We start from the raw sequence: 22554 nt of genomic DNA, 5'->3' as shown, positions 1-22554 counted from the left end.
GGTGAGAGACCATCAGATGCAACCTTGGGCTTTTGGTGACCCGGGTGTAACCTGCGTGTGTGATAGGCTGACTCGGTGGAGATCCCCTTGCCTGGATGTGCTCCCTCTCAATCTTCCTCCTCCCCTCCATCCACATTCCTGGGGAGTGAGGCCTGCGACGGGGAGGGAGCTTGTCCTCGGGGAGGAGTGTGGTGCTGCACACAGAGGGGAGGCTGCTAGTGCTTCTAGAACTCTCCAGAGATGGAGTTCTTGGAGGCTTTTTATTTTGCAAGGTCTGACTATTTTATGCTGTAATGGTCTTCCCTTCCTGCACACGCCATTGCTCCTTACAGCACCCTGTGCTTCTCTGTGGACACCAGGAGGCAGTGGGGGGAGCAGCCCAGTGAACCCTAGTGCACGCGGTGACGTAAGGCGGTCTGCATTACTCAGAGCATGTGCCCAGCATGAGGGCACCTTGGCTAGCATTGAAAGCCAGGTCATTCAGGGATGGTAGCAAGAGTCCTGCTCTGGCTTAGAACACCTGCATTGGAATATGGGCTCCTTTCTTGGTGGGCTTTGTGCCATCAACTGGGTATTGATCCTCTTGGGATTTCAGTGTCCTCACCTGTAAATGGGAGGAACAGCACATACCTAGATGGGTGTTATAAAGAGAACTGTCCCTTTCTCTGCAAAGAGAACAGCTTGGAAGGGCATTATAACAAATCAGGAGTTCAGAGGGTTGAGGAGAAGAGAGTCGGGGAGGTTTCACAGATCCACCGTTTACTTTGCTCTCAGGCACCGTTGGTTGCTGTTTGGGGATGTCATGTGATCAGTCAGATTTTCCATCGTGAGTTCCCTAGGACCTGTCCTGTGCATTTGGCCTCAAAGTGGTTAGATTTCTGTGTTTTCTGTGTGTCAGCTGTTGTGCTGTCATCTGTGTGGCTCTGGCAGGGTAGTGGTTCCCGGCCACCGTGCGGGACTGGCTCCCTTTTGGCCCTTGTGGCTGCCGCGTTGAGGCAGGCAGGGGGATACGGTGAGACCTGACCTTTCTGCCTTTTCGAATCCAACTTTGAAATGAACAGGACAGCCAACTTTCCTGCTGATTTAATATCGTACCCCTTCTCTAATCACCTCATGTTTGTCTTTAAAAATGGGCTCCGTCCAGAGCATGAAGATCCTCACCATCCTGAAGGATGCTGGGTTTCTGGTCTAGTGGTTGGAATGGTGATGAAAGCGGTAAACTGGTACTTCTTTGACCGTCGAATGCCTCTGCATTCTGTGGAGAAAGGTGGAGTTGGAATAGCGTGCTCAGCCCTGGGAGTTTGGCTAGGATTCTGGTGGCAACGTGAAACCACTTTACTGCCATATGCACTTTTACTCGGTACTTAGGTTTAGCTTGAAGTACATAAACTAGGAAAGCTTGAGGCATCACCTACCATTTGACTTTCAAAAATCAAATTCTTACATTAAATTGCCAACTCTTTAAAATCAGAGATCATATATTTTTCAGCTTCCTATTCCTAGTGTTCTAGCACAGAGAAAGCACTGAATATTTGCTTTGTTTGCTGGCATTTGAGCGGTACGGTGAGGTACGGTGAGAACATCTAGGGAGAGATGATGCCGTTTAAGATTGCGGGTGTCCAGAGGTGGTCTGGTGTTGGAAGGGAGGTTGGCACATGGTGGTAGTCCTAATGATTGCTGCTGCTTCCTGAGCATGTCTCGTCCATCAGGCACCATGCTGGGCTCTTCAGTTATATATTCTCAGTTTATCTTTCAAAGAACCCTAGGAGATGGAGCCAGAGGAGACAGCTTTTCACTTTAGGAGGAAAAGTACCTGTCCGCAAGCTGTACTTTTTCTCCCAGGTGTCTTGCGAGTAAAGCCAATAGGGAACCAGTTATTATTGCCGAATTAGCCCTTTCCTTCCCATCCTGGACTTTCTCACCATCTTAGAGCATGTGAGATTTATCTAAAGTGGTGTTTAATTCTTTCTCTTAAGACTGATGTGACCAAGCATACTTGTTATCTTTTTCTTCCCAAACCTACCAACCCCCTGATTGCAATATAGCTAAATAAATAAATAGTGTGGGATTCATGTACATGAGCTCCCAGTGAAGTTCAGAGATCAAAGCTGAAAGAGGATGTTGAGCTCTTTCCCAGATCCCTGGGACATGGTTCTGTGGACACTGTGCCCACATTGATCCTGGCGTGGTAGCTCTTTAAGAAAGAGGACTGAAGGTGAGTGCCTCACTTTAGAGGGCCGTGGTCTTAGGAAGCGGTAATACTGCTGTTAGGTCATTTAAGGGAAAAGAAGGGGCAAAAAAATAGGAGAACACCCCTAAATGATAGGTTTTCAGCCCTTGCATTGAGCCCTTCTTAGCACTGCTGAGACGGTTGTGCAGAGCACCCTCCCATCCGCGGTCCTTTCCCCTTGTTTCACGCTACACTTGAGCAGAAGAGTCAGCTGTGAAGTCTGTGGTTTCCTGTGGCACATTTCTAATAATATTTATCCAGGCTATTCTTTAATGAACCGTTTGAATCTTTATCATAAGAGCTGTCTTTTGATCGTGAATAGGGGCTAAAGATCAGTCCAGTCCGTGCTGGGCCTTGGGAGGAGGCTCCGCCCTTGGAAGCATCCGTGGACTGAGGATTCCATCTGGCTCAGGACTGTGTGCAGCCTGCTCGAATTTCTCTCCTATCTTCTACTTTTTGTGGCCTCCACAGTCCACGTCCTAATTTCTCTCTGCCTGACCTCCCTCGCTGTACCCCATCCGTTGTTCTTTTTAGGGTGTTCATCTTTGCCTAAAAAAGAATGAATGGACCCAGAGTTCTGACTCACACCGTTCGTCAGTCAGGCTTTGGAGCCACACCGATGGAAGCTCCTCTGGTTCTGTGCTCTGTGACCTTCAACAGCTTTCTGGCTGGGAACCTCAGTCTCCTGAACTGGAAAATGAGCTCGTACTGCTTATCTCACAGGGCTGTGGTGAGGATTAAAGGAGATCGCAGAACCAGGTGGGTGATCTGCAGAGCAGAGCTTAGTAAGTGCTAGTTGTTGTATTTGTCTTGTTACTGAAGACGTTATCGAAGGGTTTGTTTTTCAATTTTAGGTTGGTGTTGTGGAAAGAGCCCTGAACTTGCCATAAGAGGCTGGGGTTCGAATCCGGGGGCTGCTGCTTACTGTTTATGTGACTTGGGGCAAATTTCCCCAGCCCATGGAGGTGTAAGATGGGGATAGGCTTCCCCACTTGGTTGGATTTCAGTTGGAAGAGATTAATACATGTGTGAAAGTGCCAGACACACAGGGATCCGAATCCTTTCTTATTTTTAAATAAATTAAAAAAGGGAATAATGGTTTCCATTTTGCTGTTTCTTCGTTTTTTGAGGCCAAGAGGAGCTGGTTGGATGTACTTGGAGTCCAGGACTGAGCAGAGAGTGCTCGTGACCCAGGAACAAAGGGCACAGAGGGAAGAGCAGGGATCTGGGCCGCAAGAAACCCTGGGGCAGAGCTTTTGGGACTCCCAGGCTGAGTTCCAGGGAAGCCACCCAAGGGCTTTCGCTTCTCTGCTTGCCTGCTTCCAGGCTCCAGGTTTGGAAACAATCACAAAGAGGTCATTTAAAACTATAATCATGGGAAACGTGGTGAACCTGAAATATTTAATTAGGATCTATTTCTTAGAAAAACGGGAACTAGGAGGTGTATGCGAACGATGCTGGGAGGGTACGATGCCCTCATTCCCATGGGATTGACTCTCTTCCTGACCGATGCCTCCATGATATGGTCTAGAACGGGTGGTTTGCTGGAGAGAGGCCGCCTGGCGTTGGGGAAGGGTGTGTCTCTGGAGGTCGACTGCCTGGGTTCTGAGCTAGCCCATGGTAGACAAAGTAGGCAGGGGCACCTTGCAGAGCCCTTGGCAAATAGACTTAGTAAATGGAGGCGTATCAGGCAGTATGGCATCCTGAGAACAGTTAGGGGCTTGGGAGCCAGACGGAATGGGATTGCTCTGAAGTCCGTTACTTACTGGTTACCTGACAGACTGGAGCACGTTCCTTTACCTGTCTAGGACTCATTTTCCTCATCAGTAATGGGGGTGATAATAGTACAGTCATGCGTCACTTAAAAATGGGGATACATTCTGAGAAATGCCTCGTTAGGCGGTTTTGCCGCTGTGTGAACATCATGGGGTGCGCTTGCACAGGCCTAGATGGTGTAGCCTACTGCACACCTAGGCTCTATGGTACTAATCTCATGGGACCACCGTCGCGTGTGGTCTGTTGTCGACTGAAGTGTCGTTGTCATTATACGACACGTGACTGTGATCATCTTTGAGGGCTGCTGTCAGGACTAAACGTGGTCCTGTGAGCATCAGATACACAGGCAGCGTGGCACCTTTTACTGATTCCCCCACATAGGTTATAAAGGTTTCCTCGGAGCCGCGGAGGCTTGTGGAGCTGCTGCTGTGTGCCAGGCACAGGGCTGGCCGGGGTGCGGCTGTGGTCTGGGCGGCGTGGAGTTAACCACCTGATGCCGGAGCTCCACGCCCCACACCCTGTGGGGCTCTCCTGACGGGGGGCTCTTCTCTGCTTAGGGAAGAGATGGCTCCAGAAACCAGAAGTGGGGGAGCCCTGCGTCAGCGGCAGGGGGAGGCCTGCCTCTGCGTTTTACTGGAAGGAACCCCGGATGTCTGGGTGGTGGGTGGTAAGATGACATACTCCCTGCAGTGGAAGACACAGAGTCAAAAGTGAGGAACCCAGGGCTGAGGAGCTGGGCCAGCCCCCGGGGCACTTCTGTTGTCCTTGGGGCTGGCAGGAGTGGAGAGAAACCTGGCCAATGGCCACCCAGGTTTGTGTAAACCAGAATGTTTGTGTAGATTATTCGTTTCCTTTTTACTTCCTTGTTTCTCCCTGAAGTGTTTAGAATAGTCTTGGAATGTTCCAGCCAAGGGCAGAGAGTTGTTAAGATCAGTGTTAAGCAGCAGCCCCCCAGGGGCCCTTCCCAGTGGAGACAGTGGGGAGCTCAGAGAGGGAATCCCAAGAAGGCAAGGTGTGTGTGGCCAGTAGCAGGAGGCAGGGCAGCTGGTTTGGCCAGCCTTCCCCCTGTTTGCAGATGAGGAAATCCTGGAAGTTCTGAGCCAGTGCACTGTGCTGCTGTCCTTCGCTGTGTTCTCAGCTCTTAGCAGGTGCAGGGTGCCTGGCACAGCCCTTATTTTTTCAAATCTCAGATGTTGTAGATTGCAAGATGCATCATTACCTCATATACCACTAAGAAAGAAAGAAGATGCTGTCAATTAATTTTAAGATGCCACTGACTGTAAGATTCATTCTGATTTTGGAGAAGCTAAATGTGAAAAAAAAAAATGAGTGTCTTAGAATTAATAAAATGTGGTTATAAGCATCCAATAAATATTTGTTAATTGGATGAATGAAGAAAACAGATCAGAATCAAGACAAAAACACTCGTGCTTATCAGTACCAACTTAGGAATTCGAACTGTTAAAGCGTAGACCTGTCCATCCTTGTTTTCTGTTGATTCACTCATTTAGTTGTTCATTCAGAAAACATTTATTGAGAAGAGATTATGTAGCAGACACTGTGCTAGGAGCTGGGGATGCAGAAATCAGTAATTTCCTTTGTTCAGGTTCAGGGCGGTGGGGGAGACAGACATAGAAACAAATAAAATCACAATTCAGGGTGGTAAGTATTAAAAGAAAGTAGGGACACGGTACTCTGGGGGCACCAAGGGACAGAGAAAGGCAAGGAAGTCTTCCCTGAAAAGGGGATGGTTGAGCTGGATCTTAAAATGTCAGTCCGTGGCCCCAGGCAGATAAACGAGGAAGGCGTGGAAGGGAAGAGCAAGGACGAGGGGTGGGCCGGCCCCACAGCAGTGTGGTGCCCTCGAGAACCTGTGAGGGGGTCAGATGTCTAGAGCTTGATGTACAAATGGGCAGAGCTGCATTAGACATGGCCAGACAGCCATGGGAAGCTCAAGGAGGCCCAGGGATGCCATGCTGTGGGCCTCGGCAGTGAGACAGCCCTGCCCAAGGGTTGTCAGCCATGCTGAGTCCTGAGGAAGGGCCCAGCAGGGGGACTGCTGGACAGGATGGGGCGGGCAAGGCTGATTTTGGCTTCAAGCAGGGCAGCTCTGCTTTCATCTGCTTTATTTAAATTTTCTTTGAGTAGTGGCTTGAAGAAAGGCCTTGTTGTTGAATGAAGGAATGCCTAGTTTGAAAACTGGTGCGACTGGTCCCATGGAGCCCCCTCCCGAAGGGTTGTGAGCGAGGGAGAGAAGACCCTTGGGCTGGAGCCTGAGAGCTTTTCTCTGGAGCTCAGAGGAAGGTAGCAAATGTTCTTATGACGGCTTCCCCACTTTCTCTCACCTGCCAGGGAGCCAGCCAGCCAAAGCCACGCACAGCTGGGAAGTCATTGTGATTAAGTGAGAAGCAATCACTTTGAATGTAGCTGTTTTTGACTGGGATAAATATCCAGGAAGCAGCCGCTGAGTATCTGCCGGCCGACTTCGCTTTAGAGTCCCCAAGAGTGGCTTTGGGGGGGGCCGCAGCACCTCTGACCTGGAAGGGCCCAGATGGCTGCTGTGGTTGAAACGGGCTCTGGGCGCCGGACCACCCGAGCTTGCCCGGGAAGTTGTATGAGTTCACCAGCCCCGTTGTCTGGGGTGCCTTCTGATTCTTCGAAAGGCCCATCTGGAAAATGAAAGCCTCTGTGAGACTCTGCATCGTGCGGGCTGAGCTGACCAAAGGGACTCAGAGCGACGGTGAAGGCCCAGAAATCCTGAGTGTTCTCTGCTCACATTTCCTTGTAACTCACGGGCGTCTGTGGGGAGACAGACGGTCTGACACATTCCTAGTCCTGCCTCCCTCAAGGCTGCTTCCCACTTTGCAGTCGCTTCACACATGACACGACGCTACTGCAGAATATCTGCCTCTCCTCCCGACCTGCCCTGGGGGCTGGTAAGGAAGGAAACGGTGTGAGACCGGTGGGGGCCTCTGGGGCCAGCCTGCTCCTGAGCCATGCCCGGTGAATCCCTTAGCTTCTCAGAGACCCGTTTCTCCATCAGTGCACGTGCATCTTTATACTAAGGTCATAGGCGTGTGGACCTAGCATTAAAGAAAAAGTTATGTGTCTCTTGGAGCCTCACCTCGATCACGTGTGAAAAAGACATTTCAGTGTTCTCACCTGCTAGAGTCGTAGTGAGGGGCGGAGGGGATGGATGGCTTTTCGCAGCACCTGGCTCAGTGGATCACTTGCTGAACCAATGATGGGGACGATAGGTTCCTTCTCAGCACCATGGCTGCGTCCTTGTTCTGATGAAATTCAGTTCATATCTCTTCTCTCCGGGCCCTCAGTTCTCTGACAACTGTTTATTTACTCTTTCAGCAGTTTTTCCCTGGTATCACGACTTTGCTCAGATAATTTTGCAGTTCATAAATGATTAACATCTGACTCCCAGACTCCATGTCTGAGGCCATGCCTGTCCTGCTCCTCTATGTGGCTCCGCGCCCGTCAGCTCACTGTGAGCCTGGGTGCTTTTGGTGGTTGAGCAGGTAACCGCGGCTGCCGTTAGTTGACTGCACCCCCTGTATTCCCACTGTCAAGATGTCTTGTGCCTGACCTTGCAGTCTCATGGGACTTCGTGTTGTTTTTGCCCTTGGTCACCGCAGGTGAAGGGACCACGATGTCCGGTGGAGATCAGGAACCAGGAAGATACTATGTGGGTGTGGACGTTGGGACGGGCAGCGTCCGTGCAGCTCTTGTGGACCAGAGGGGCGTCCTTTTGGCTTTCGCAGACCAGCCAATTAACAAGTGGGAGCCTCAGTTCAGTCACCACGAGCAGTCGTCTGAGGACATCTGGGCCGCGTGCTGTGTTGTCACAAAGGTATGGGCAGAACTGCGGCATTTTCTCCTGGCACATACTCCCCTCTGCCCACCTGCTGAGTGTGCCTGTGTCTACCTGGCACCAGGGACAGCGGTGGGGTGGCTTTAGACACAGGCCTTGTCCTTGTGGAGCTCACGGTCTGGTGGCAGGGACCCGTAAACCACTGCAGTGTGACACGATGGGCGCTGGGAGTGAGGTGCCTGCAGCTGGGGCCGAGGATGGGCTCGCTCGAGGGGCTCAGGGCGGACATATGTGACCGAGTGTGGAGGAAGTCACTGATGGCCGTGGCTCACACCTGCTGTGCCTGCACCATGTGCCCAAGGCTGTGTAACATGTCGACACATCTCGTGCAGTTGAGTCCTCACAACGATCCTGTGAAGGTAGTACCGTGAACACCCCTACTTTGTTGAGGAGGACGCACAGGCACGGGACGGCTGGGTGACTCAGGCAACTTCCATACCACGTGTGAGTGGCAGAGGCAGGGCTGGAACCTGAGAAGTCTGATTCCAGCACTGCACCCTTAGTCACTGGACTGTCCTGCCTCCCAAGTGGACAAGTGAGAGGAACCTCATTTGAGGCAGAGGGAACAGCATATGCAAAGACACAGTGGCGTGAGAACATGATGTGTTTTGAGAAAGCAAGGAAGTTGGGTAAGGCTAGAGTGTCTCTGAGTTCTGCCAGGCAGATGTTTGTCTTGAGGGGCCTTAGACTGGAGTCAGCATGCTGGCTTGGGGAGGGAAGGGATGCCAGGCCAGACTGTCTGTTTTCAGTCTCACTTGGCAGTCTGGTTTTATATCCTGGTGATCAGGGACAGACGGCAGAGGTGCTCTTGTCCCTTTGTGCAGAGGGAAAGATCAAGCCCTGGGTTCTCTCTTCTCCCTGTTCTTAGTTTCGTTCTGAAATATTCATGAAGGGCTTGGTAATTTGCAGATGGACAGTTCACTGTTCTGTCCGTATCGATCCGTCTGTTTAAACTTTAATGAGCCCTGGGCTCTGCTAGTGCCCCTGAGAAGCAGGCTGAGAGAGGAGGGGCGGGCAGCTCCAGAGCAGTGTAGAGGAATAAAAGAGGGGCATGTGTTCTCTTCTGCCTGTTTAATTTTCCTCTCCTCCCCTCTCCAGCCCCCGCCTTGGTGAGACTCTTAGACTCTTTGCCCTTGGGTCTCCTTTGTTCTTCTAACATGTAGCCTTTCTTGCCATTAAGGAAATTGTCAAGAAGAAAATATAATCTCCTGATGAAAAGCTACTTTAAAACAGATCTGCTCTAAGTACAGCTTGGTTTAATGGCGGGTTTTTAATCATCTCCCAGTGGCGGCCAGCTCATTGTCTGTGTGAGCCCTGTTAGCCACATGAGTGCCCTGGGCATTTGTTCTCAGCGACGCCCTCCCACTGTCGCAGACCTGGGGAGGCTGCTGGGTCTCCTTAGCTGTGCCCCTCACGTGGAGTGTGCTGTGGCTGTGCTCCAGAACCATAGGGTGGCGTGATGCCATCACACCTATTTGGACCTCACTGCTGGTGAGGTGTAGGAAGGGAAACATTCGTGAATTGGAGAGGTAGCATAGATTCTGGGGCCACACCGCCCAGATTGGCGTCCCAGCTCCAGCCTTGGTCGGCTCGTCATCTTGGACAAGTTGTGTAAGGTTTCTTGCCTGAGTTTCCTTATCTGTAGAAAGGGAATGATAATTGTACGTATCTCCATGGGTTGCTGTAAGGATTAAATGAGCTAATGCGTATAGAATGTTGGGACGGTGCCTGGAGGTGAGCAAGCACTGTTCTTCCTATGGTGAGGAGGAGGATGACGTAGCAGAAATGAGTGGATTATAGAGGAGAATGAATAAAATCCTGAAAGGTCAAGGCAGTTAGGAGGCCCCTCTTGGGGAGATTCACTGCCTCCCCTTCTGGTTTGGCGTCTTCCTGTGTGAAATTTTGAGAAGCACTTGTCTAGGACAGAGTGACATGAAGTACATCCTGACTTGTCTTTTCTGTCTCGAGGACCTCAGGATGTTGTGAGCTCAAGAGCACATTGCTTGAGATGATTTTCCCCCCTTAGTCAAGTTAATAATAACAATAATAATAATAATATGGTGATGATGATGGTAATGGCAGCTAACATTTCTTGGGCACTCATTATGTTCAGGTACCATGCTGAACACTGTATACCCATCATTTTATCTGCATAACACCTCTTGATGTAGGTTTTTTTTTTTTTTTTGGTGAGGGAGATTGGCCCTGAGCTAACGTCTGTGCCAGTCTTCCTCCATTTTATATGTGGGATGCCTGCCACAGTGTGGCTTGATGAGCAGCACTAAGTCCACGCCCGGGATCTGAACCTGTGAACCCAGGGCTGCTGAAGCCGTGCGTGTGAACTTAACCACGTCGCCACCGGCCGGCCCCTTGATGTAGTTTTTATTATTCTCTCTGTTTTGGAGCTGGAAGAAATGAGCTTTGAAAGGGTTAAGTAACTAGCCAAAGGTCACGTGACTAATGCTAGGCAGGGCTGGGGCTCTGCCCCGTGCCTCTCTCTCCAGCCTCATCTCCCTGCGCATGCCCACTGCTTGGGAACTGTATTAAGCTCCCTGAAGGTTTTTGAATTTACCACTCTGTGGGGACCCTTGAGCTTCCCTTGGTGGTTGTACTGACCACACTGAATTGCCAGTGCCTTCACCTGGCTGGCTGCTCGTCCGAACAGTGTGCCCTCCGATCAGGGGTCATATCTTGTTTATCTCTGTGTCCCTTGAGTTCCTTGCCTGTGATATGCCCGATTTGTGCATGTTGAATACATGAATGAGTGAAATGTCTCTGTTGTTTGATTATCTGGAATATTCTCTCACCTTCTTCGCCTGCCCAACTCCTGGGCACCTTATAAGGTAAGCTTAAGTACTCCTTACTCCTGGAAGCCTTCCCAATGACCTCTGACAGCCCCTGCCCTCCCTTGCCACCCACAGAGGAGGGAGAGGGTGAGAAGGCCCCTATGCTGCCCCGGGCCCTCCGTTTCCCGTCTCGTGGTCTGGCCCTTATCAGGTTGCATTTCAGTTGGTAACTTGCTTGGTCCCTTTTACACCCTGAGCTGAGCTCTTGCATGGATTCATCCCTGTGACCCCAGCATCTCACACGTCATGTGGCACAAACTTGGTGTAGAATTAATGATACTAAGAGCTGGAAACAAATGAAGGAAGACTATTCTGGCGTGCCCCACGTTGTTGAAGTGTTGCGGTAACTCTGAGGTAAGAAGGACACTGCCGCTTTTCCTGTTTGACAGAAGAGGATGCTGAGGCTCTGAACTAATAAGTTTGAGGCAGGACTAGACCCCAAGTGGGGTGGCTCCAAGTCCACTTCTCTGTCCCACTCCCCACTGCCCCTGACGTTGGCAGGTCTGTGTTGGCTTGGTGCCCACACACCTAAACGATTCCATGGAAATGTACAAGCACTGGACATGTACACCGTCTTTGATTTTAAGGGAGCCACAAATCTCAATCACCCCAACAGGCCAGACCACGCAAGTTAGCATACAGTTAGTACCAGCTTCCGTCAGGAAGAAGGAGAGGACAAGCTGGGGAGTCGCTCAGCCAGCAGGCACGTGTTGATGTCAGTCTGCAAACATTTATGCCGTGCTCTCTGCTGGGCACTGGCGTGTGTAGGCGAGGTATGCGGCAAGCTCTCTGCCCCTGAGGAGGAAGTGGCTCAGTTGCATGGAGAAAACCAGCCCCTCTGAAGCCGGTGAAGTGCCGTTTTGTTCTGGGCTGCGCTATGTGAGCAGTGGTTGGAGGGAGAGGGCGCAGAAGAGGGAGCGGCCCTGGGACTGAGCGGTCCCGTTACCCTCTTACGGTCGTGGAACTTGTATGGTTTACAAAGCACACTCATCTCTGTTTGACTGTCATAACAGGTAAGTGGGGAAGGGATTGTTACTCCTGTTTGACAGTGGAAAAGAAAAGCTAAGACCCGGGCACCTAAGTGACTTTCCCTGGGTCCCCCAGGAAGTAGGCGATCAGCCTGAACTCGGATGGGTCACATCGATGCCTTCTCTTTTTCTCCAACACCATGCACCTTCATCTTGGTCTAGATTATCTTAAGAACCTATCTGGTCTCCTCAGATATGCCCTTCCCCGCTCCAGTCTGTTCTTGGAGCTGGAGTGACTTTTTTTATTGCTAACCTGACCCTGTCACTCTTCTGCTCACAGCCCTTCGGTAGCATCACACCGCCATTTGCATAGACCTCAGAGTCCTTAACCTGGCCTTCAGGGCCCTGCATTGCCTGGTTTGGACCTGCCTTCCTGGCTCACCTCGTGACCTTCTCTCAGCTCCCTGCGCTCCAGCCACCCTCTCCTTGGGCCATGTCCTCTGTCACATAGTGCTCCATCTGGCCTCGGGACTCATGCACCGGTTCTTTCTTCTGCCTGCACATTCTCCCGCCTTCCACCAACACGTTTAGCTCCTGTTCATTGTTAGATCCACACCATCCAATACAGTAGTCGCTAGCCACATGTGACTACTTCAATTAAATTAATTAAAATTAAATGCAGTTACAAATTTGGCTCCTCAGATGCATTAGCCACCTTTCAAGTGCTCAGTAGTCATGTGTGGCTGGTGTCTGGTCAATTGGACCACATGGATATAGAATTCCATCATTTCAGAAAGTTCCATTGGATAGTGCTGTGGTAAATTTAGTTCAAAAGTCATTTCTTCAAGGAAGAAGTCTTTTCTCGCCCAGTACCACCTCCAGCCGCCTTACTTCACTTATTAAATGTTTTCACAGTATCTTATACTTTTTCTTCATAGAGCATCACATGATTTGTGAATCATTCATTTTTTGATTAATATCGAATAATGAAATCATTATATAAATCAAATAGTAAACTAAGATAAATGAAATAAAATAAATAATAAACTCATTTGTTTTTTGCATTAATATCTATCTTCTCCACGAGATTTTAAGTTTCTGGAGGGCAGGACCTATAGTTTACTCATGTAGGTCCTAACATGCAGTGCACTCAGGAAGCGTAAACAGAATGTGTGATTAAAGAAATGGGTACCTCCCAGCTCCCAGTCAGTGCAGGAAGCCTGAGGAAGGAAGGCAGGTTGAAAGGGACTCTTGAGAACGGAGAGAGCATGTTCAGAACTGGAGGAGTCGTCTGGACAGAAGTGCTGGGTGGGTGTTGAGGAGCCAGTCCTGGCTGCCTCAGGTGGTCTCCAGTAGCAGGAAGGGGGGAGACTAGAATTGATGGCAGCACCATCAGGGTCCTAGGACCCAGGACAGCTGGCTCTGAGGCCAATATGGAGCTCCTCTAGAATCATCCTGAGTTTCAGATTGACCAGCCTGGTGACAGATGGCGACAGGATGGCTTGGAGGGAACAGAAACTGAACGTCAAGGCTCCCGTTAGGAGGCTGTTTCATTCCTCTGAGGAGGTTTTGGAGTCTGAGAGTCCTTTGAACCCCAAGCTCCAGGAGGCCTGGCCCTGCGCCTTGTGCAGTGCACACCCTCTGCGCCTGGTCCATGCAGGTGCTTAGTGTCTCTAGTAATGCCTGGCTGGACTAGAGTATTGGTGAGGGATAGACGAGAGGGACAAGAGAAGGAAGCTCTAACAGGACTCGGTGACAATGGAGAGGAAGGAGGCAGAGGCAGTTTCAGAGTTTCTGTTCTTGGAAGACTCTTGGTGTCACTGATGTAAGTGGAAGTGTTTGGCCTCCATCTCCCCACCTTATATTCAAGGGGCAGCACCACACCTAAGCTAGGATGCTGTGTTGGTAATGTTCCAGGATTGGATTTATTCATTTCACTGGTCCCTGGAGTAGACTCTGCAGAACTGAGTGCCTCCATGGCCCTTGCAGGTAACAAACACCCACAGAAGCTATATTGGCCTTACTGCTGTTCCCACCTCAGGGCCTTTGCACTGTCTGTTCTCCTGCCTGGAACACTTTGCCCCTGTTTCCACAAGGTCAGCTCCTTGGGTCCTTCAAGCATTTCCTCCGATCTTGCCTTCTCAGCAGCTCCCTCCCCTTCTCCAGCAGTCCTGTTCCCATGACTCATCGCTTTCTAGTGTCCTGTATCCACACTGCATAACTTATTTGGTTTATTAGCTGTTGTCTATCCCTACTAAAATGTAATCTCCCAAAGAGCAAGGAATTGTTTTTTAGTGTTTTGCTCTCCGTTGTTTCCCAAATGCCTGGGAGAGCTCACAGCCTGAGCCTAGAAGGAGCTTGACTGCGTTTGCTGACTGATGGAATGAGTGACTACTTGAACTGTGTGGGCACTGGGGAGTGGTGAGCCTGAGGGGAGCGGGCATTTCAGAATCTGACACGCACCCCCGGAGCTGACACGGGCGTTCGAATCAAGGTTTAAAGAATATAGTACTGACCACACGGCCTCTGCTCCAGCTGGGTTCTGTCCAGGAGCCCCAGGCTTGGGCCCTTGCTCCAAAGAGAGCTAAAGGTGAAACCAGGTATGCTTCTGACTCTCCGGTGTTTGTCGGGTTTCTAAGGAACGCCGTGCTCGCCCCACCCAATAGCGCAGAGCCTGCTGATTTAAAACACATGCGGGATGGACCCGGTTCCCATAGTCAGAACAAAGCCGTACACAGGCCATTCCCCAAATATTTGTGTGCTGCCCCATAGCTACGAGCTGACAGTTGTTAGACATGGACCAGGCTACCACATGAGGCTGCAGAAATCTTCTCTGGAAATTCTTCAGAAGAGCAATTTGCTTTCTCTCTAGCCAGGGAAATTCCCGTGATGCCAGGTTGCTAGGGTGAGTTTACTAGACTGCTTTCTTCTTCTGTGAATAAAAGTATAAAAAAAGAATCCTCAGGTCACCGGGTCAAGTCCCAGGGGCCTTCTGGGGAGTGTGACCCTGACAGCCATCTTTCTGGCATGGTTTCCATGGGAGTGGGGTTGGGAGGGGGAGGGGTCCCACTCATGGGTAAGCATGATCGTAAGGCGGTTCCATATAAGGTGGGGAAATAACAGTGGCTACCTAACCAAATCAGGTTTAAATGCATGTCACAACTATTCTTCCGGTTCCTTATGACAAGTTTCTATTTTAGAGCTGGAAACACTGAACCTTTGTGACTGAAAGGCTGTGATTAGAGCATAGAACTCTGCTTGCCTTCAGAGGAGATTCATCAAATAACTTGAAGAGAATATTTTCCTGGCTTCTGCTGAAAGGTTACTCCCACCATAATTCTTAGGAAGATTGAAGTCTATCCACTCTTTTCAATTGCTGTCCTGTTTGCCTATCATTTTTATAGGTGCTTACATGAAGAGTAACTGACATGCATTTATGCTATGCTTTGTCCATAAAGAAAACTCCGTAGACACAATTAATAAGGCAGCTCAAGTGGGTTTCTGTCCTTTACATTTCCTACAAGGTTTGCCGGCTCCAAAGCACTTTTAGACCAGTTGGAGCCTTTGATGCTCACCCAGGGGGAACCTCTCACTCTCAGGAAACGGGCTCGGAGGCGTCATGGGATCCGTGCTGCAGGATTTCCTGACCCGGAAGTGGTGGAGTTGGAACCAGAGGTGGCTGCTACGTTCCTTTCTACTCCAAAGCTGCCTGTGGTGTTGGGTTCTGTTGAACCTTCTGCATTTTCTCCCCAGTCCCCCTTTTGACTGACTGCAGGCCTGTGTGAGATGGGCTTGCCCAAGTTGGACATGGGCAATCTGGGCCTGGAGGCCAGTAGGGCCGCATGGCAGGCAGAAGTTAGGGCTGGCTGATTGATTGATTGATTGATGCCTCATGAGTTCAAAGAGGATTTGAGGCAGCTAATTTACTCCAATAATGGTTGCTATTTATTGTGCACTGAATGCCAGATGTCAGGCTAATCACACCTTAATTTGCTGGATTCTCATAACATCATTAGGAGGTGTACGTGTGAGTCATGGCTTTGTGCAGCTAGGAAACTGGTTTTCTGGCTTCCCACAGTCATATAACTAGTAAGTGGCTGAGCCTGGTCTCAAACTTAGGCAGTCTACACCTAACACCGTTGATCTTAGCCACTACCCAGAGATTTGCAAGCCAAGTTGGAAGGACATTCCAGGCAGAGGAAGCCGTGCCTATCATAGAGACATGATCCAGCAAGGCGAGAGAGTGATGGAATGGTTGGAATTGTGACCTGCCCTCAGTCACATAGCCAGAGTGGCAGAGCTGGGATTTGAATCCAGGTCTTTGTGCCTCACTGTAGTGAGGTCGTGCTGCCTGACAGAGACTTCGGTTCGGTCCTCACGCTCTTCGAAGTCTGGATCGGTCAGTAGAGCAAAGGCACACAGGGCCTTCGCCTGGTGCTGTGGGCAGAGGTATTGCCAGCGGTCACAGGGGGATCACTAGCAAATGCTCTCCCCAGAGCGCGAGCCCGCTGCACAGCAGTCGTCCCTTGGGCAGCAAGACTTCTCTGAGGGCTCAGGCGGGCAGTGTGTGCAATGGAGCCCAGGCTCCGAGTTTGAATTCTGGCTCTGCCATCTGCTGGCTTTGTGGCAGGAGCCAGTTCAAGTCCCTCAGTCTCTGGGGCCTGCTCACCCCCTGCCCTCCGCAGGCCTCCACTTACTCTTTATGAAGTGGAAATGCTAAATGTTTCTGCAGAGGGCTTTGTAAGGATGAGCTAAGGTGATGTATGTGGAGCACCTGGCACGTGGCAGGTGCTCAATCCATAGGAGTATTTTAGTATGTATTGTATTATTATTTGAAAAAAATGTAATGTTTCTCTCTGGCGAAAATGTGTAATAATTGTGTGTAGCTCGTATTTGAAGAACATATTAAATAGTAACAGCTAGAATGCTGAATTACAAGGCTGGAGCTCGGAGACAGGAGCCAGGACTGCGCGTCTCCGTGAAGCTGGGCGCTCCAGGGTTGAGCTTTGTGGGATTTAAAAGGTGGTTATCCTGTTTTAAGTTAACGGGAAATGTTAATGATTATGGTCACTGATGCTTTTTCAAGATGGGAAACCATAGAAACAAAAATAAAAAGTAGAATTAATCGATAAATCTATTATTCTACAGCTTTAAAAATCACCTAATGAAGGGACACTGCCATCCCTCCACCTGCTGTGTCTGCTCTTGGAGGCGACCGTGTTAACACGCGGACGTTCTTTGTTTTCACCTTATTAATATATGATGGTATCTCTCCATTTCATCTTTTATAGCTTACCTTTTCTTAATAGTTAACACCTTGAGGTATAATTTTCGTACTGTAAAATTCATCCATTTTAAATGTATAATACAGTGATTTTATTAAATTTACACAGTGTGCTATCATCACCATAATCCAGTTTTAGAGCACTTCTTTTTTTACCCCCAAAATTCCCGTTGCCTGTTTGCAGTCCGTTCCCTGCCCCAGTCATAGATAACTGCTTATCCACTTTGTCTTGTTATAGGTGCTCTTTTTTAGAAATTTCATATAAATGGAAACCTACAACATGCCTTCTTTTGTGTCTGACTTTCACTTAGCATAATGTTTTGAAGAGTCATTTGTGTTGTTGCCCATATCAGTAGTCCGTGCCTTTTTCTTTCTGAGCGCTATTCCATTTGTGGATGTACCATTTGGTTAAGCCACGATGGATATTTGATTTGTTTCCAGTTTGGGGATATTGTGAATATTCTTATACAAGCCTTTGTGTTGGCTGTGTTTTTATTTTTCTTGGGTAGATACCTAGGAGTGAAATCGCTGGGTTGTGTGATGTTATATTTAAAAAAACTGCCAAACTTTGTTTTCCGAAGTGGCTTTACGTTTCCACGAACAATGTACAAGGGTTCCAGTTTCTCCACAATTTTCTGATGCTTGGTATTGTCAATGTTTTTTATTATAGCTGATCTAGTAGGTATGTAATGGTATCTCATTGTCATATTAATTTGCATTTCTTTAATGACTCACGATCTTGAGCATATTTTCGTGTGCCTGTTGGCTGTTTGTCTTCTTTGGTGAAGTGTATATTTAAATCTTTTCCCCATTTTATAATTGGGTGGTTTGTCCTTTTATTATTGAGTTATAAGAGTTCTTTGTGTATTCTAAATAGAAATCTATTATCAGATGTGTGAATTGCAAATATTTTCTCCCAATCTGTTGCTTATCTTTTCATTTTCTTAGGATTTCTTTTGAAGAGCAAAATTTTAAAATTTTGATGATTTCAGATTTATCAATCTTTTCTTTTATGTCTTGCTTTGTAAGAAATCTTTGTCTAATCCATGTCCCAAAGATTTTGTCCTACAAGTTTTATACTTTTAATTCTTACGTTTAGTGATATGATGCATTTTGAATTAATTTTTGTGTATGGTGTGAGGTTAAAATCTAAAAGTGTAAAGATTTTTTTTTTTCTTTTTCATATGAGCAGTTAGTTGTTCCAGCACTGCTGTGAAAAGGAGTGTCCTTTCCCCATTGAATTGTCTTGGCACCTTTATCAAAAAGTAATTGACTGTAAATATTTGCATTTATTTTTCATATTTCTGTTCTGCTCCATTAATCTGTGAATTTATTCTTGTGCCAATGCTGCACTGATTTAGTGATGGTAGTTTTATAGTAAGTTGAGATCAGGAGCATAATTGTTCTTTATTCTTTATTTTCAAAAGTGCTTAGGCTTTTCTATGTCGTTTCCATTTCTATCTAAATGTTAGGAGCAGCTTATCACTTTCTAAGAAAAAACCCTGCTGGGATTTCAATAAGGGTTGTGTAGAATCTGTGGATTAATTTGAGGAGATTGCCATCTTAACAATGTTGGATTTTCCACTTCACAAATAGGGCGTATTTCTCCAATTTGTAGTTTCTTTTGTAGCAATGTTTTGTAGTTTTCAGGGTATATGCCTTGAACTTCTTTTGATAAATTGACTTCTGAGTATTTTTGATGCTGTTGTGAATGGAATTATTCTCTTCATTTCAATTTTGATGTTAGCTGCTAGTATATGGAAATACAACTTTTTTTAATGTAAATTTTATATCTTGTGATCTTACTAAGCTTATTAATTCTACTAGCTTTTTTTTTTCTTGTTAGATTCCTTAGGATTTTTTGCCTATGAAATCATGTCTTCTGCAAAAAAAGGCATTTTAATATCTTCTTTTCTAATCTGTATGCTTTAAATTTCTTTTTCTTGCCTTATCGCATTGGCTAGAAGCACTAGTGCAGGGTTGAATAGAGGTGGTGGAAGACAACAGCCTTCCTTTGTTTGTAGGAGGGAGGAATCATTAATTTTGCCATAAGGCATTATGTCAGCTGAAGGTTTTGTAGATGCGCTTTGTCAGGTTGTGGAAGTTCCCGTCCTTCTTGCTTTACTGAGTGTGTTGTTTCATTCGTTTCTACATCTGTTGAGATGATCATTTGGTTTTTGTGCTTTATTCTGTTAATCTGTGTAATACATTAATTCATTAGGGATATTAAACCACCCTTGCATTCCTGGGGGTCACCCCACATGATCGTGGTGCCTAATGCATGTTTTGTATGTTGCAAGATTTGGTTTGTTAAGGATTTTTACGCCTGTGTTCATGGCAGAGATTAGTCTGGAGTGTTCCTTTCTTTTGATGTGTTTGTTTGACTCTGGTATCAGGGTAACACTGGCCATGTAAAATTTGCTGGAAAATGTTGCCTCCTTCACTATATCCTAAACAAGTTAGTGTGGGAATGGTATGGTTTCTTCCTTGAATGTTTAACAGAGTTTCCCAGTGAAGCCACCTGGTCCTAGAGTTTTTTTTTTTTTTCTTGTGGGAATGTTTTAATTACAATTTTAATTTGTCAAGAATAAATGCTTCTCAATTTGTCATGTGGCTTTGGTCAAGTTCTATAGCCCCAAACTGGTTGTTTTTGGTGATTTTGTCCAGTTTCATACTTTTATTTGCTAACTCTTCATACTACCACACCCAGAAATTGCTTCTCTACCTCTTTCTTTTTAATGGCTATAGAATCTTCTGTTTTACAGATGTGCTATAGTTTATTTAATAAAAAGTAGTTTTTCCAATTTTTAAACGTGTCCTTAAGCAGGGCTACAGGTAACCTTCCTCTTCATATAACTTTACTTCCTCATCCTAATCATTTGCTAAGATGGGCTCCTAGAAGTGGGATTCTGGGCCAAAAGTTTTGTGTGTTGTTAATTTTTTTTTTTTTAAGATTTTATTTTATTTTTTTTCCTTTTTCTCCCCAAAGCCCCCCTGGTACGTAGTTGTATATTCTTCGTTGTGGGTCCTTCTAGTTGTGGCATGTGGGGCGCTGCCTCAGCGTGGTCTGATGAGCAGTGCCATGTCAGCACCCAGGATTCGAACCAACGAAACACTGGGCCGGCTGCAGCGGAGCGCGCGAACTTAACCACTCAGCCACGGGGCCAGCCCCTGTGTGTTTTTAATTTTAATAAATACTATTAAATTATTATTCAGAATTTGTCTGAGTTATTACGCTGTTAGAATAATGTAAGAGAAAGTCTGCTTCTCCTTTTCTTGCCGCTGCTGTAATCCGTTGATCTTTCGCATTGTCCCCAATATGAAAAGCAAAGTTTGGTGTATTTTATTTGCATTTATTTATGTAGCGGAGTTTGAAATCTTTTTATATGCTCTTTGACTATTTTTATTTTGTGAAGTGACTTTCCGTTTGCTTTATTTCAAATTATATTGGTTGTCTTTTTCTTATTTATAGGATCTTCTGATATTTTAGTCATCTTGATCTTTATCTGTTAAATGTTGTAAATATTTTTTCTATTCTGTGGTTCATTTTCTTCTAGGCGTAACTGTGTTCAATCTTTTAAAGCCCTGCATTGTAATTTATGCTTTTTGTTTGTTTTTAAAATAGAAAGTGGTACAAGGGATCGACGTAAACCAAGTTCGGGGGCTCGGGTTTGACGCCACGTGTTCTCTGGTTGTTTTGGACAAGCAGTTTCATCCTCTGCCAGTGAACCTTGAAGGTAGGACCGTTTCTTCCTCTCTCTTCCCTGGTTTGGGGACTGGCGGGGGCCCAGGTGGAACATGAGGTCAGGTGTCTCTTATTGCTCATAGTGAGACTCAAAGGTGGAACATGGAGGCTGGAAATCATGTCCCAGAGGCAGTTGGTGGGAGTGGAATGACATCAGGGGCAAGGTTACAGAGAAGCTTGGCTCCATAAAACAGAAGAGCCACACTAGAGAGCTTGATGAAGGAAGGACTTGGGGTCCTTAGCTCAGAGTGGGTAGCCTGGAAACAGGCAAGGGGTCTGGCATTTGCTAGGAAGGGGGGCCAGTGCCAGCAGTGACTTTGCATCTGCAGCTCCTGTGCCACGTTCATGTGAGTCAGGGAGCCAAGTCCATTCAAAGGGAACAGAGTCAGGCAGGCAGGACCACGTGTCACTCAGAAGCTGGAAACAGACGACCGCTCTATTTTCAATTGCCAGACCACAGGGTAGTCCCGTTTAATGATCTTGTTCTAATAGACACTTGTGAGTACAGTAATGAGCTGTTTCAAATGTAAGTGCCACTGAGTTCACCATCAGAAATTTTTCATGGGTGAGGATGTGTCCCCTTTGAGGAATTTTAGCCAGTGATGCCAACGCTGAAGTTGCAAACCCAAAAGTCTATAATTGGGTAGGTAGGTAACATGAATGAGTGAAGTAGGCCAGGTTTGAGAAAAATAATAGCACACGTGTGGAGATAAATTTCAACTGATATTTAACCTTTTAATGAGCAGAAGACATTTGGGAGTGGTGGAGACTATGGTGCACTGGAAATTGCATGTTCCATCTGAAGGAGTGGGGTTCTCGGCATTGTCACTCAGTTGTTTCCAGATAGCCATTGCAGACGTGTTTTGGGCTGGATTGTGTAAGAACCTTATTTGTGGACACTGCTGCGGCTGTGCCTTTCTCTCACTGGCGGCTGTGGATTCTGGGGCATGCTGGGGCACCCCGGAGCCAGACAGCAGCCCTGCTGAGCCGTGACACCTTGAGCAAGTTGCTTAACTTCTACATATCTCGGGAGAATTTCTCCTCTGAAAGAATTGGAATAATGAAACAGTAGCTTTGCTGTGGGAATTAAGTGAGGACCTGACACCTGAATGCTCAGAACAGTTTCTTCCTTAACTCAAGAGAATGTGTCCCACTCACTTCTATGGACCTCATGCATAGAACAGGGGTTGTTATAAATTACATGTGCTGAAAAAGTATGCAAATGGATGTTAGAACACAGTGGTAATGGTGACCATCTTTTACACACACATGTGCATACTTTTTCCCCTTTTGCCACATTTGTTAGCGTTTCCTGTGTGTCAAGCCCTGTCTTAGTAAGTGTTGGAGCTTCAAAGATGAGTATGAGTGGTCCTTGTTCCCATTGGCTGACCACTGGCTCAGTGGACACTGTTCTGGCCCAGGAGGGCAGGGCAGCTCTGGTCTGGGCCACTTGAGAAAGCAGAGACCAAAGGAACGGGGTGGAGCCTGCAGACCTCAGCTCAGCAGCAAGCGCTTTCCGGTTATGAGCCAGGGCTGGCCATGGAGCTGGCCGCTTGGGGTGGCTGCCAGTGCTTCCCTTATTGGCTGGCGTTGAGTAGAGGCCAGGTGACGGTCTGTTAGGGATGCTGTTGGAGGAAGTCTCATTTTGGGTGGGACTTTAGATGTTAAGAGCCCTAAGTTCAAAGGAGTCTTTACCTTCTAATTTGCTGAAATGCATGGTTTTTAACTCTGGATGTGCATTAGAATCAACTGGAGATCTTTTTGAATTACCATTTCATAAGGCTTACCCCCAAAATTTGTATTCAGTTGGCTTGTGGTGAGG

At 47.4% G+C, this 22554-nt stretch overlaps 1 protein-coding gene across 26 annotated transcripts in view; it reads left to right on the top strand.

The window, feature by feature from the left end:
- FGGY (FGGY carbohydrate kinase domain containing) overlaps positions 1-22554 on the top strand; it is a 377460-nt gene that overhangs the window by 12859 nt on the left and 342047 nt on the right. For 14 of the 26 annotated variants that reach the window (XM_070259847.1, XM_070259854.1, XM_070259850.1 and 11 more), the window contains 2 exons: positions 7654-7868; positions 20613-20724. In XM_070259847.1, the coding sequence (XP_070115948.1) occupies positions 7668-7868; positions 20613-20724 (313 nt within the window). In that variant the 5' untranslated portion in view covers positions 7654-7667. Of the gene's footprint in view, positions 1-2764; positions 2990-7369; positions 7537-7653; positions 7869-14364; positions 14609-20612; positions 20725-22554 lie in introns of those variants that run through there. The other 12 variants (XM_070259856.1, XM_070259861.1, XM_070259857.1 and 9 more) reach the window with 6 other exon arrangements.

The sequence above is a fragment of the Equus caballus genome, chromosome 2 (assembly GCF_041296265.1).
Source record: "Equus caballus isolate H_3958 breed thoroughbred chromosome 2, TB-T2T, whole genome shotgun sequence".
Taxonomy (NCBI): Eukaryota; Metazoa; Chordata; class Mammalia; order Perissodactyla; family Equidae; genus Equus; species Equus caballus.
The sequence above is the reverse complement of the archived record's forward strand: the minus strand, read 5'-3'. Positions and strand labels throughout refer to the sequence as shown.